The 13403-nt window shown below is 38.9% G+C and overlaps 1 protein-coding gene across 2 annotated transcripts in view; it reads left to right on the top strand.

The window, feature by feature from the left end:
- Jam3 (junctional adhesion molecule 3) overlaps nucleotides 1-13403 on the top strand; it is a 74019-nt gene that overhangs the window by 54533 nt on the left and 6083 nt on the right. The window contains exons 1-5 of one of the 2 annotated variants that reach the window (XM_046432804.2): nucleotides 3647-3728; nucleotides 4018-4083; nucleotides 4552-4665; nucleotides 12228-12380; nucleotides 12831-13033. In XM_046432804.2, the coding sequence (XP_046288760.1) occupies nucleotides 3707-3728; nucleotides 4018-4083; nucleotides 4552-4665; nucleotides 12228-12380; nucleotides 12831-13033 (558 nt within the window). In that variant the 5' untranslated portion in view covers nucleotides 3647-3706. Of the gene's footprint in view, nucleotides 1-3646; nucleotides 3729-4017; nucleotides 4084-4551; nucleotides 4666-12227; nucleotides 12381-12830; nucleotides 13034-13403 lie in introns of those variants that run through there. The other variant, XM_046432803.2, reaches the window with a different exon arrangement.

Here is a 13403-nt window from a genome sequence, read left to right as displayed (position 1 = left end):
AGCATCTTTTCACGTACTTACTGGCCACTTATATACTTTGAAGGAATGTCCTTTGCCCATTTTTGAGTCTGCTTGTTTTTTTGTGGGTGAATTGTGGGAGGATTTTTTATATATCCCTTTATATTTATGCTTTTCAGTACTTTCACTCTAAGTTGTCTTTACCCTTTGTTGATGGCTCCCTTTAAGCATAATTCTTAACATTTTGAATGAAGTCCAGTATACCTATTTTTCTTTTGTTGCTTGTGCTTTTGGTATCATATCCAAGAAATCATTGCCAAATCCAGTGTGAACATTTTCCTGTTTTCTTGTAAGAGTTTCATAGTTGTAGCTATTATGTTTATATTTTAGTCCATTTTGAGTTAATTTTTATATATGAAATATAACAAAAGAGCCCACCTTCACTATTTTTCATATGTATATCCATTTTTTCCCATCATCATTTTGTTAAAAATATGTCCCTTCTCCACTGCATGATGTTGACATCCTTATTGTAAATTATTTGAAAATCATGTGAAGGTTCATTTCTGGGATTTCTGTTCTATTTCATTGTTCAGTGTATCTACTTTTATACTTTTTCCACACTGTTTTGATGTCTGTAGCTTTGTAGTAAGTTTACATTCAGACATTGAAGATAACCATAAAGATGAATAAATATGGTGACTGTTTTTAAAAAAACTGAAGTGTAAGCTCTGAGAACAAAGAGTTTTATATTTTGTTTATATCATCCCTAATGTCTAGACCAGTCTCTATCATATAATACTTGCTAAATAGAAATTGCTCAGTAAATGGATCCTCCCATTTGTCATATGGGATAATTATATTTAAAATTCATATGGGATATTATATGATGGAATCCTCCTATAAGCTTAGAATCTGATGGACAGGACAAGACTAGACATGAAAATAATAGGAACAAGATTTGTTAGGTTAGCAAGTTTTTTTTTTGTTTTTTTTTTTTCCTTTCTTAAAAAACCCTTTCTTAGTTCTAAATATTGTCATCTCGGTGTGAGTATTCTGATAGCATGGGATTTGGGGGATGCACATCTAAACTTCAGCAACTACTACTTCAAGCTGGCCTACAGACTCACTTCTTAACTGGGTATGTTAAGATCTTATTCCTAGTATTTTCCACATGAGTTAACTTATGTTGTCTGCAAGTGTAAAGTTCATGGCTTGAAATCCTCATAGCACAATTTTTTTTTAAATGTTATTATTACTAAATTTAAAAGTGGAATTCTAGGCTATTGGAGATGGACAGACTTAGGAGTTTTAGAATACTTATAAATTTAAGAATTGTTTAGGAATAATGTGAGAATTCTGAGAAAGAATTCTCAGCTTGAACCTTATCAGATCTTGGGCCCAGTTGTTACAGTTAATCCCTTGCCTTGAAGCAGTTCTCTATTCTTGAATCTTCTTGGGACTTATTCTTTCTTAGGATTGGCACAAAAAGCTGCCTGTGAAACTTATCTGGTATAGAAGGACAGGAGAGAAATTACTCCAAGCCTCCGATATGAAATGCAGAACATTCACTTTTGTTCCAATTTTTATATGGCACCTTCCTTTTCCTCAGTGTAGAGGAATAAAAGAGATGATTATCTCCACTATTTGAGGTTATTACTTTAGTTTCTTTTAGGTTGTGTCACAGGAGAGTGAGGAGTTGAACCTTCAAACCTCAGTTTCTTGTATCTGATGAAAGAGAATGTAAAGTCAGACATGAAAAGCCAAGCAAGAAAAATTTTGTTGTAAGTGAAAGTGATACTCAAAGTATGATTTGGGGAGGGGGGCAGGGCATAGAGAGGGGTCTAAGCAGAGAATTACAAAGAAAACCATATTACTTCCAAATTTATTATTGTTTGATGTTTACCAGGAGAACTAGGACCCACCTTCTGTACTCATTGCCAATCACTTGTTTCACTCCTCCTTTTTGTTGGGAAGGGGAGGTTTTGACCCTAGTTGATCTTCTCCAGAACTATCAAGGAGACCATCACACACAGGGGCTTCATCTTCAAGTCATTTAATGTTAATATGAGTGTTGGGGGTCAACTTCATCTTAAAGTGCTTTACTAAAGAAATTTCCCTTCTGAAATACATTGAGAAACCTATAACTAACAGTACAAAGATCCCAGTAGACTCTGTCAGGATTTAGCACCATTGATCTTTCCTTCTGGACATTTTTCTTGATTGGTTCCCTTTGTTTTCACCTGTTTATTCCCAGGTTAGTATACCTATTGTATTTCTACAAGTTACTTGATTGTTCACTAAAGTCAATTCAAAGAAACCCTGGGACCCTGCTGCAATGTTGTTGGCTCATGTCCTATTGCTTAGTACTATTATCTAACAGTTTTAAGAAACAAATTGGTTTAGTTTTCCTTAGATATTTATTGTGGAGATATATATCTGTTGGCCTTCCATGAAAATTGATACTGTGCTGACTCTAGCTATTGTAGTGCCTACTTATCCTCTTGTCCACCAGACGTTGCCATTTTTAATATTTCTACCATTTTGATGAATCTACTTACCTCTCCTAGTAATCTGCGTCTACTCTATTTCTCTTCTGGCCATGGCTCTCCAATTTATTTTGTCCTCTTGGCTTGTTACTTATTAGAGAAAGGATATAACTGGGCTATGCAGTTGCTATCTAGTTGGGCAGTGCTCTTATGAGTCACCTCTTAGGCCTCTGTGACAGTCTTTGGGTTGGATGCTTATCCCTGGTCAAAGTTACTTGAAATCAGAATTTTGGTGTCATCTAAATCATAGTGATCATACTGAAAGAACTGTTGTCACTTTCCTTATAAGGAGCCTTGTCAGATACTTAGGGCATTTATATTATTCACCCATTAATAGGCTCCTGGGAGCTTTCAGACTAAAGGGGAAGTAGAAAGTGCTGCACATGCATTGGGTGTATTTTTGGTCTTCAGAAGGAGTTATCCAAAACAAAATATCTTTAGTTGTCCTGGCCGTATAGCCCTTTGTAGAAGTAGTGCTTTAGAAACTAGTAGCAACTCAGGTATATTATATTTCTGTTTTCCATTTCTTTGTTTAAATGAGAAAGAAAGGATCAGAATGTATAGCTGGACATGAATGCATGTAGCTGGACCATTAAATAAAATATAGAAAGGAAAAAATGGATTGTTTTGGCCAGCAGCCTACTAATGTACAGGGAATTGGAAGGCAGCTCAGAGTAGCAAGTCTCTATTCACATTTTCTTTCCAGCAGAGTTATGAACATAACCAGAGATCTCAGTAAGAGTTTTCTCTAGTAAGACCTTTTTTGGGGTTGCCACATTTCTTAGAGGCCAAGTAGCTGAAGGATGATATTTTTTTTAGGTGTTGATATGCCTACTTGATCATCTCTCTAAAATTAGTTGAGAAATTTTGAAACCAGGCAAGTAGTGTATCTTGATTTCATTACTTCATGGAATCACAGTACTGTTATCTTTTTCATTTCCACAAAGACTGATGCAAACTTATTCATGGACTGGAAACACTAGGTTAGATGAAAATACTGTGATGTGGACTCTGAGCTGGTTGAGAACTCTCTAGGGTGGTGATGATTAACCCTCTCTAGGGTCATCCTGAAGGGGTGGGGTAATCCAGACCAAGAGTTTGGAATGTGTGATGTAACACCAACAGCACTTTTGCTGGCCTTGAAGCCTAGAGGAAAGGGGAGAGGCTGGGAGGCGTGGCAAGAGAAGGCCCCTACAGATATGATGAAGATTGAGATTCTAAGTAAGAAGGGAATGATTAGAGAAAGGTTTAGAGCTTCTTGAGGGCTTTTTACTGGGACTAAGAAGGAGAGTGCATTTGTAGAACTCATTTCTTGGTTCCTTTCGGAGAAGTTCAGGCTGAAAGGAAAGTAGTCAACTTGCTAAGAGACTTTGTTTTGAAATATATTTTCCATCCCCTATGGTTAGGGACTGTAGCTTACATAGAAGGTTAAATCCTGATCTCAGTCCAAGGGTTTTTCTGAAGTATAGAGATGCCCTGTTTCTGATTTGATTTTTCTTTTTCCTTTCAGGCTGCCTGATAGGGGCTGTGAATCTCAAATCCAGCAACCGAAACCCAGTAGTGCAGGAATTTGAAAGTAAGTACATAGAGACACTCTGAGGAGAATGGGTACCCTCTAGTGGACACTTGGTAGTCTTGCAGTCAACTTCGGGACACATCTATATTGCGCAGGGCAGCTACTTAGTGTGCCTGTGGAGAGAAAGCAGCACATTAGCAGGCCTGCAGTACATGCTGTGCAGGTTTTACATTGGATAACATTCCTTTCTTGCCTGCTTTGTGCTCACTCAACAAAGAAGTTTCTTATATAAATCAGGGTTAGGGAAGCTGTACTCTCTAAGATCCTTACTAATGTCTTAATTGTTTTTCTGGCAAAATCTCATCTTTTTGCAAAGTCTTTTGGAACTTTGAAGGTATTGGCTGGGTTTATAATCTGCATAAAAGGGCTTTTAAACTAGAGATGGCTTACAGGGTCTGGTTATACTTGTGATCTCAGAAGTGTTCCACATTCACTGAGTGTTCATTTTTTTTTTCCTTTGCTTATTAGGTGTAGAATTGTCTTGTATCATTACGGATTCACAGACAAATGACCCTAGGATTGAATGGAAGAAAATCCAAGATGACCAAACCACATACGTGTTTTTTGACAACAAAATTCAAGGTATGATCTTGGAGTACTTTTGCCTGTTAACCTCTCCTTTGTCCACAGGCCTGGGCATGCACTTATGGCCAGCAGGATTGATAACCTGAATGTGTAGCCAGGACTGTTTTCATTTTTAAAATTTATTATGGAAAATTTCAAACATGCCAAAGTATTGAGAACAGTGTACAAACCTCCCTGCATCTGCCACTCAGCTTTAACAAATATCAATTCATTAGTTAAGACTTTATGCACAACACATCTTTTTGAGGAATTACAGTGAAAGTTTTCTCTCCTCTGCTGTCTTCTTGTCATGACCTGTGACAGGAGTGATATAAGGAGTGTATCGGACTCAGGTGTTTGTGGAGCTACCCATCATGTCCCAGGCTTGGTGCTAGGGCAGAGACAGCACTGGGCAAGCACAGGGTGTCATGGTATGACACAATGTGGGAGGAGCATGGTGGTCAAGGAGGTGGCACCTGGGCAGTGTGGGTTGGGGGAGAGTGGGCAATTAACCAGGCAAGGGGAAGTATAAACAAATCAGGGCAGGAAAGAATGCTTCTATGTGAAGACATAGAAGCAGAGAGCTTGACTGACAGGAGTACAGTTTTCTACCACAGCTGGGGCTTGGGCAGGGAGAGGAGGAGGAGATGAGGAGATGAAGCCGGTACACTGATTGCCAGGTTAGCCCACCAGAGACTCTGAGGGGAAGTTCAGTGGTCATATTTATGCTTTAGAAGATTGAAGTTTTGCAAGGAAGAGGTTGGGGATAGGAAAACTTGGAACAGAGTGCAAGTGTCATGTCAAAATTATAGTACCTGGAGGAAGCTAATGGTGGCCTGAACTGAAGCTAATGGTATCTGCAGTAGAGATTCAAGAGAGGAACCACTAGGACATCGCTGTGGGAGTTTGCCAGAAGGCCGGGGAGCAGCGGCATGGAGTAGAAGGACATCACCTTTTTTTTTCTGACAGAGAAGGAATTATCAGAAGGTCAGTACAGGTAGAGTCAGATTTTCAGAGAAGCTGAGTGTTGAGAAAGATTTATGGAAATAAACTATGGTCATTTTGGTTTGTGTTCTAAATATCATCAGAAGTCATAGGCTCTTAAAAATAGTATTGTTTTGCTCACTCACGTGGGACTTTCCCTCACCCCCCTATATTTAAAGAGATTGGAATATTACTCTGGGGGTAGGGAGCTGTTTTCTTTGGCACTTAAGCTGCCCCTGCTGAACTGTACATACAATTTAGATCATCAGAGAAACCAAGTGAGAAACTCTTTAAAGGATTTTCTCTTCTGGGAATTAAACATCTTACTTTTAGCCCTAGGGATGGGGAATGCAAAGAAGAGAATTCACCAAGCAGGACACGAGGGCTAGAGGAAGACTTGAGTCTACTTTATCTCTTCTTGTATCTTGAGGCAGGACAGTATCAAAACCACTCTGCTACGTCTCACCCTTTGATAGTGAACAGTTCGGTGGTTTGCTAGTATATTCACATAGTTATGCAGCCATCATCCCTATCAAATTCCAGAATATCTTCATCATCCCTGAAAGAAATCCCATCACTATAGCAGCCAGCCCCCAACTCCATCTCCCAGCAAAGCCCTTCGTCAGCTTTCTGTCTCATATCAATGTAATCTTACCTTATGTCTAGCTTCTTTCATTTAGTGTATTTCCATGATTCACTCGTAGTGTAGCATGTGTTAGTGCCACATTCCTTTTTATGGCTGAATCATTCCATTGTAGGTTTACCACATTATTTTATCCATTAATCAGTTGATGTACTTTTTGAGTATTACCAGTAATACTGTTATGCACATTCAAATGCAGATTTTTGATTTCTGAGGTTTTCATTTCTGAGGGATGAATGACAAGTACAATCATAGGGTCATATGGCAGTTGGATGTTTAATAATTTTTAGAAACTGACAAATTGTTTTTCAAAGCTGCTTTATCATTTGAAATTCCCATCAGCAATGTGCTTCCCATATCTTTACCAACACTTGTTATTATCTGCTTGTTTGTTCCTAGAAGTCTTAGAGGGTATGAAGTGCCTTGTGGTTGTGATCTCCATTTTCTTGATGATAAATTAATCTTTCCATGTGCCATTTGTATATTCTCTTTGGAGAAATGTCTATTCATAACTCATGTTCATTTTTAATTTGGTTATTTGTCTATTTGTTGTTTAGTTGCAAATTGTGTGATACTGGTCCTTTGTGAGATACATGATTTGCAGATAACTCTTTTCTGTTGTGTGGATTATCTTTTCACCTGTTTGTGTCCTTTGAAACATAAATTTTTAACTTTAATGTAAAGTCCAGAATAACCATTTTTAACTTTTGTGATTTCAAGTTATGCAAGCCCAGAATCACTGAACCATATCCCCAGCCCTCTTTTTTTTTTTTTTTTTTTTTTTTTTTAAAAAGGCAGGTTCTCCTGAATTGCTAAGGCTGGCCTCAAACTTGTGATCCTCTTGCCTTAGCCTCCTGAGTGATGGGATTAGAAGTGTGTGACATTGCACCCGCTAGTATAACTATTTTTTTTTTTTAATGTGCTTGTGTTTTTGATGTCATGCTGAAGAGGAAAATATACCTTATAGCTTTGGTCTTTGTAAGAGTGTTACTTATTACTGGTCTTTTTAAGATTGTTGTTTAAACCCTTGTTTAAATTGTAATATTTCTGTGCTAGGTTTGAAGCTCTTAAGAGTGTAAGCTTGCAATTATCTTGACAAACTGCTGCCTGAGATAAAAGCCACTTTCCTATATTACTTGCAGATGTCTTCTGCTTTGATAAACTGCTTATTGCAAGAATTCCAAGTTATGGTCTTGGTCACATGGGCCAAAAGTTCAAACCTACCAATGTTGTATTGGTTAAGAAATGATGTGAAATTTCCTATAAAATCCCTGTGTACCCTCAGCTTGGGTCCCAGAATTTCAGAGCACTAGCTCATCTAGGTCTGCCAATGAAAATAAACTTGAGTTCTCCAACTCTCTGAGTGATGCTTGGTCTTTTGTTGAATGCGATTTCCACAACAATGTCTAAGAAACCATTGCTAAATCTAAGATCATGAAGATTTATGCCTTCTTTTTCTTCCCCAAGAGCTTTAAAGTATTAACTCTAATGTTAGATCTTTGTTGTAAGTGAGGTTGAGGTTCGGCTTCTTTCTTTTCCTTGTGGATATCCAGCTACCCCAGCATCATTTGGGTAAAGTCATTGTTTTTTGTTTTTTTGTTTTAATCTTTTATTGATTTTATTTTTTTAAATACACGACAGCAGTGGAATGCATTACAATTCTTATTACATATATATACCACAACTTTTCATATCTCTGTTTATATATGAAGTATGTTGACACCCAATTTAAGTCTTCATACATGTACTTTGTATAATGATGTCCATCACATTCCACCATCTTTGCTAATCCCCTGCCCACTCCCTTTCCCTCCCACTCCTTTTCTCTATCTAGAATTCATCTAATCCTCCCATGCTCTCCCTCCCTACCCTACTGTGAGTCAATCTTTATATCAGAGAAAATGTTGGGCATTTTTTTTTTGATTGGCTAACTTCACTTAGTATTATCTTCTCCAACGCCATCCATTTACCTGCAAATGCCATGATTTTGTTCTTTTTAAATGCTGAATAAAATTCCATTGTGTATATATGCCACATTTTTTAATCCATTCATCCACTTGAGGACATCTAGGTTGGCTCTACAGTTTAGCTATTGTGAATTGTGCTGCTATAAACATTGATGTGGCTGTGTCCCTGTAGTATGCTGTTTTTAAGTATAGTCCAAAGAGAGGAATAGCTGGGTCAAATGGTGGTTCCATTCCCAGATTTCCAAGGAATCCCCATACTGCTTTCCAAATTGGTTGCACCAATTTGCAGTCCCACCAGCAATATATGAATGTACCTTTCTCCCCACATTCTCACCAACACTTGTTGTTTGTCTTCATAATAGCTGCCATTCTGACTGGAGTGAGATGATATATTAGAGTAGTCTTGATTTGCATTTCTGTGATTGCTAGAGAAGATGAGCATTTTTTCACGTATGTGTTGATTGATTGTATATCCTCTTCTGAGAAGTGTCTGTTCAGGTCACTGTTGTTTCAGTGTTTAGCTCTTTGATTTCTTTATATACCCTAGATATTAGTGCTGTATTTGATGTGTGAGAGGTAAAAATTTGCTCCCTGGATGTAGGCTCCCTATTCACCTCACAGATTGTTTCTTTTGCCGAGAAGAAACTTTTTAGTTTGATTCCATCCCATTTATTGATTCTTGGTTTTAATTCTTGTGCTATGGGAGTCTTATTAAGGAAGTTAGGGCCTAATCCCGCCTGATGAAGATTAGGGCCTATTTTTTTTCTATTAGACGCAGAGTCTCTGGTTTAATTCCTAGGTCCTTGATCCACTTTGAGTTGAGTTCTGTGCATGGTGAGAGATACGATTTAATTTCATTTTGTTGCATATGGATTTCTAGTTTTCCCAGCACCATGTGTTGAAGATGCTATCTTTTCTCCAGTGCATGTTTTTGGCACCTTTGTCTAATATAAGATAATTGTAATTTTGTGGGTTAGTCTCGTGCCCTCTATTTTGTACCATTGGTCTACCAGCCTATTTTGGTGCCAATACTATGCTGTTTTTGTTACTATTGTTCTGTAGTATAGTTTAAGGTCTGGTATAGTGATATCACCTGGTTCACTCATCCTGTTTAGGATTGCTTTAGCTATTCTGGGTCTCTTTATTTTTCCAGATGAATTTCATGATTGCTTTTTCTATTTCTATGAGGAATGCCATTGGGATTTTTATTGGAATTGCATTAAATCTGTATTATGCTTTTGGTAGTATGGTCATTTTGATAATATTAATTCAGCCTATCCAAGAGCAAGGTAGATCTTTCCATCTTCTAAAGTCTTCTTTGATTTCTCTCTTTGGGGTTCTGTAGTTTTCATTGTATGGATCTTTCACCTCTTTTGTTAAGTTGATTCCCAAGTATTTTTTTTTTTTTTTTTGAGGATATTGTGAATGGGTTAGTTTTCCTCATTTCCTTCTCAGAGGATTTGTCATTGATATACAGAAATACCTTTGATTCATGGGTGTTGATTTTATATCCTGCTACTTTGCTGAATCTTTAAATCTGAAGCTTAATTTTGCTGGATACAAGATTCTTGGTTGGCACCCATTATCTTTCAGAACTTGAAATATGTTATTCCAGGATCTTCTAGCTTTCAGGGTCTATATGTAATCTGATTCCTTTCTCTGTGGCTTTTAAAATTCTCTCCTTGTACTGTATGCTGGGCATTTTCATTATAATGGGTCTTGGTGTGGATCTGTTGTGATTTTGCACATTTGGCGTCCTGTAGGCTTCTTGGATTTGGATTTCCGTTTCATTCTTCATGTCTGGAAAGTTTTCTGATATTATTTCATTGAACAGATAGCTCATTCCTTTGGTTTGGACCTCTATGCCTTCCTCTATCCCAGTAACTCTTAAATTTGGTCATTTTATGCTATCCCGTATTTTTTGGATGTTCTGCTCATGGTTTCTTACAATTTTTGCTGCTGTCTACATTGTTTTCAAGATGATATATTTTATCTTCATTGTCTGATGTCCTGTCTTCCAAGTGGTCTACTTTTTTGGTGATGCACTTGTTTGAGTTTTTAATTTGGTTTATTATTTATTTCATTTCAAGGATTTCTGTTTGGTTTTTTGGTATAACCTCTATCTCCAGCTGTTGAGGTGATCTTTTGCTTCTTGGATTTGTTAATGTAGCTCATTGTCAAAGTGATCTTTCACTGCCTGTGTTTGTTCTGTAATGTCTTCTTTGAGATCCCAAAACATTTTAATCATGCATATCCTGAAATCTTTCTCTATAATTTTTTTTCTGCTGTAGCTGTCAATTCTTTTAATGATGTGTTGTCTTGAATTGTTTGTGGTACTTTCTTCCATTGTCTTTTCATGTTGCTCAAGTTTCTTTCCAGCTCTGTGGGACTGCTGTGTTATTGTTTTTATCCTATAGATTTGTAGTGCTCTTGCATGGTTTCAAGATCCCTCCTTTGTGGGGAAGGACAATGTTAACAGATCCCAATATCAACAATACATCACCTGTTCAGATGAAGATCCGAGCTGATAGCCATGCCCACCAAAAAATGTCAAGAAAGGTTTTCCAAGATGGAGTTGGTCTTCTTCCAGTGCCAGGGTGTCTGATGAGGTAGGGAGAGCTGGGATGTCCTTGTGCTATGCCTAGAACACAGTCAAGTGACCTGTGTGGGAGCGGAACGCAGTCTGGAGTTCTGCAGAGGTGCTGATTTGGTGATTCTGCTACGCTGTTTGAGAGCCGTGTGTGTTAGTACTGCGGGCTTTGGGTCTGGAGTCCAGAATCTTACTGGAACACGGAGGCTCTGATTTCTGTGCAGGTGGTCGCAGTGCTGGTGATTTCTGTGAAAATCCGCTGTATAGGAGTCCTGTCGCATGCTCTGAGGTGTTGTATTCTGTCTAGGTGAGACCTTGTGGAGAAGCTGCCTCACTGCTTTCTTGGATTCATATCACAGAGCAGCCAGAAACAGTACCTCCTCTCTTCCACCATCTTGGATCAAAAATGCTTTTTTTTTAATGTTACTTTTTCTTTCAATGGGGAATCCCTCTTGGGAATGATGAAAAGGAAATGAGGTTCCTGGCTTTAAGGACAGAGACACATGCAATGAATGTCTCTTAATCAGCTGCTGTTTGTTGCTCTTAGGTTACAAAGAGGAGTCAGTCCTGGTTATTGTCCTCATGTAAGATTGCTACTCAGCCTTGAGTGGGTGAGCAGGGAAAAGGCAATAAAAGGTGATTGAAAGCCACAGGGACCCTTATCTGACAGATAAGCACCCAGAAGGTGGGGGCTCTGTATGTTAAAAGCTCCCCCCAGCTTTAATTAAGAGAAATCACCCTTTTAGACCATATTGTCTCTAGGACCCTCCCTTATCACTAAAACCAGGTAATAACCTCACCCACCCTGGTGGCCAAAAATTCAGGATTCTCAAAAACTTGATGGGGGCTATTCAAAGGATAGTGAACCCATTACAAGATCAGGAAATGTAAACAAAAATGAGGGGGCTCAGTTTCCTTAAAAACTGCAACCCTGAGCACCACACCTTTCAGTTGGAGATGGTGGTTCATGCAATTCCTTTGCTGTCAGTCAAAAGTCAGGAGGTGGAGTTGGGTAGGACTCTGGAAACTTACCTGGAATTCCAATAAAAATGGATGGCAGAATGGGTATGCTATTCCTCTCTGTGAGAGGACCCTCTCCCCCTTGAGTGTGTGCCCCTTTTCCTCTTTTGTCTTATAATAAACTCATGCCTGTTACTCTTAGTAATATGTTTCAAATCCTTCTGACCTGACCCAAGAATCAGTGTTCGAAAGGGGTGGGGGGTTTCCGTGCTACCTCAACTTAATGGAAGGTCTCTGCCCTGTGACAATCACAGGATTCACTTCTGTTATATGGGAATAGAAACAAACCTGTCTGCAGCCTGGCATCAATTCCTGGCCTTAGTGACCACCTTACAGTAACAGAAATAAGATAGACCTGTTTTTTAAAAATATATAGGGGACCTGGCAGGTCGTGCAGAACTGTTGGGGAAAACTTCCCTGAAGATCTGGAATGTGACACGGACAGACTCAGCCCTCTATCGCTGTGAGGTTGTTGCTCGGAATGACCGCAAAGAAATTGATGAAATTGCCATTGAATTAATTGTGCAAGGTAAGAGTTCATGTGAAGGTAAAGTGTTCATCTTCAGGGCTCATGAGTGTGTAGCTATAAAGTAAGTCATCAGTTCCTATTTCCATTTCCTGAGGATATCACATGACTTGGGGGAGGAGAGCTTGGGAGTCTGAGACTGCCTAAGTTGAGGGGAAAGGTAAGAAGGAAGTGGAGCTGCCCCCATTCTCATCATCTGTGGGAAATGCTTTAGCATACTTTATCTCCTCCACAGCATCCTCTTGAAGATGGAAGGAATTAAAAATGCATGTGTGATTGGACTTGGGGTGGCATGAACTCTGAGGGTAGGATAGTCTCCAGATGTGATGACTGGGATTGCAGTGGTGCAGGAGCTTCTTGGCTGGCTTCCTTGTATTTGGAGCTGATTTAGGAAAATGTTGGATGTTGCCATGTTGCTGAGATCTTAAATACCAACCCATGCTTTTCCTGCAGTGAAGCCAGTAACCCCTATCTGCAGAGTGCCAAAGGCTGTCCCTGTAGGCAAGGCAGCAACGCTGCAGTGCCAGGAGAGCGAGGGCTATCCCCGGCCTTACTACAACTGGTATCGCAATGATGTGCCGCTGCCAACGGATTCCAGAGCCAATCCCAGATTTCGAAATTCCTCTTTTCTCTTAAACTCTGAGACAGGCACTCTGGTAAGAATCTTCTAAGAGGTGAGGATGGAGATATCTTTGTTGGGGGCAATGGATTCTTTTTGTGGAAAGAATAGTTATTAGGAGAGACAGTAAAACTATTTTGTATGACAGGAACTAAGAATCCAGGATTATTGAGATTCTACAAGAAAAATAACCCTTCGTTTATAAACAAGTCCTAAGAGGGTAAAATAAGGAAGGGAAACCTGTAGATATAAAACGGACCAAGGAAGTGATATTAGCCAAGTGTTATAGGTGGACATTATTTGAGTCCTGATTTGGACTGTACAAATCATTAGGAGATAATCAGGAACATTTGATTACTGACTGGATATTTGATGATAATAAGCAATTGCTGATTGCTTTAGGCACG

Source organism: Marmota monax, unplaced genomic scaffold (genome assembly GCF_021218885.2).
Source record: "Marmota monax isolate L192 unplaced genomic scaffold, Marmota_monax_Labrador192_F-V1.1 WCK01_AAM20220418_F8-fsc00062, whole genome shotgun sequence".
Classification (NCBI taxonomy): domain Eukaryota; kingdom Metazoa; phylum Chordata; class Mammalia; order Rodentia; family Sciuridae; genus Marmota; species Marmota monax.
This window is presented reverse-complemented; position numbering and strand designations above follow the sequence as displayed.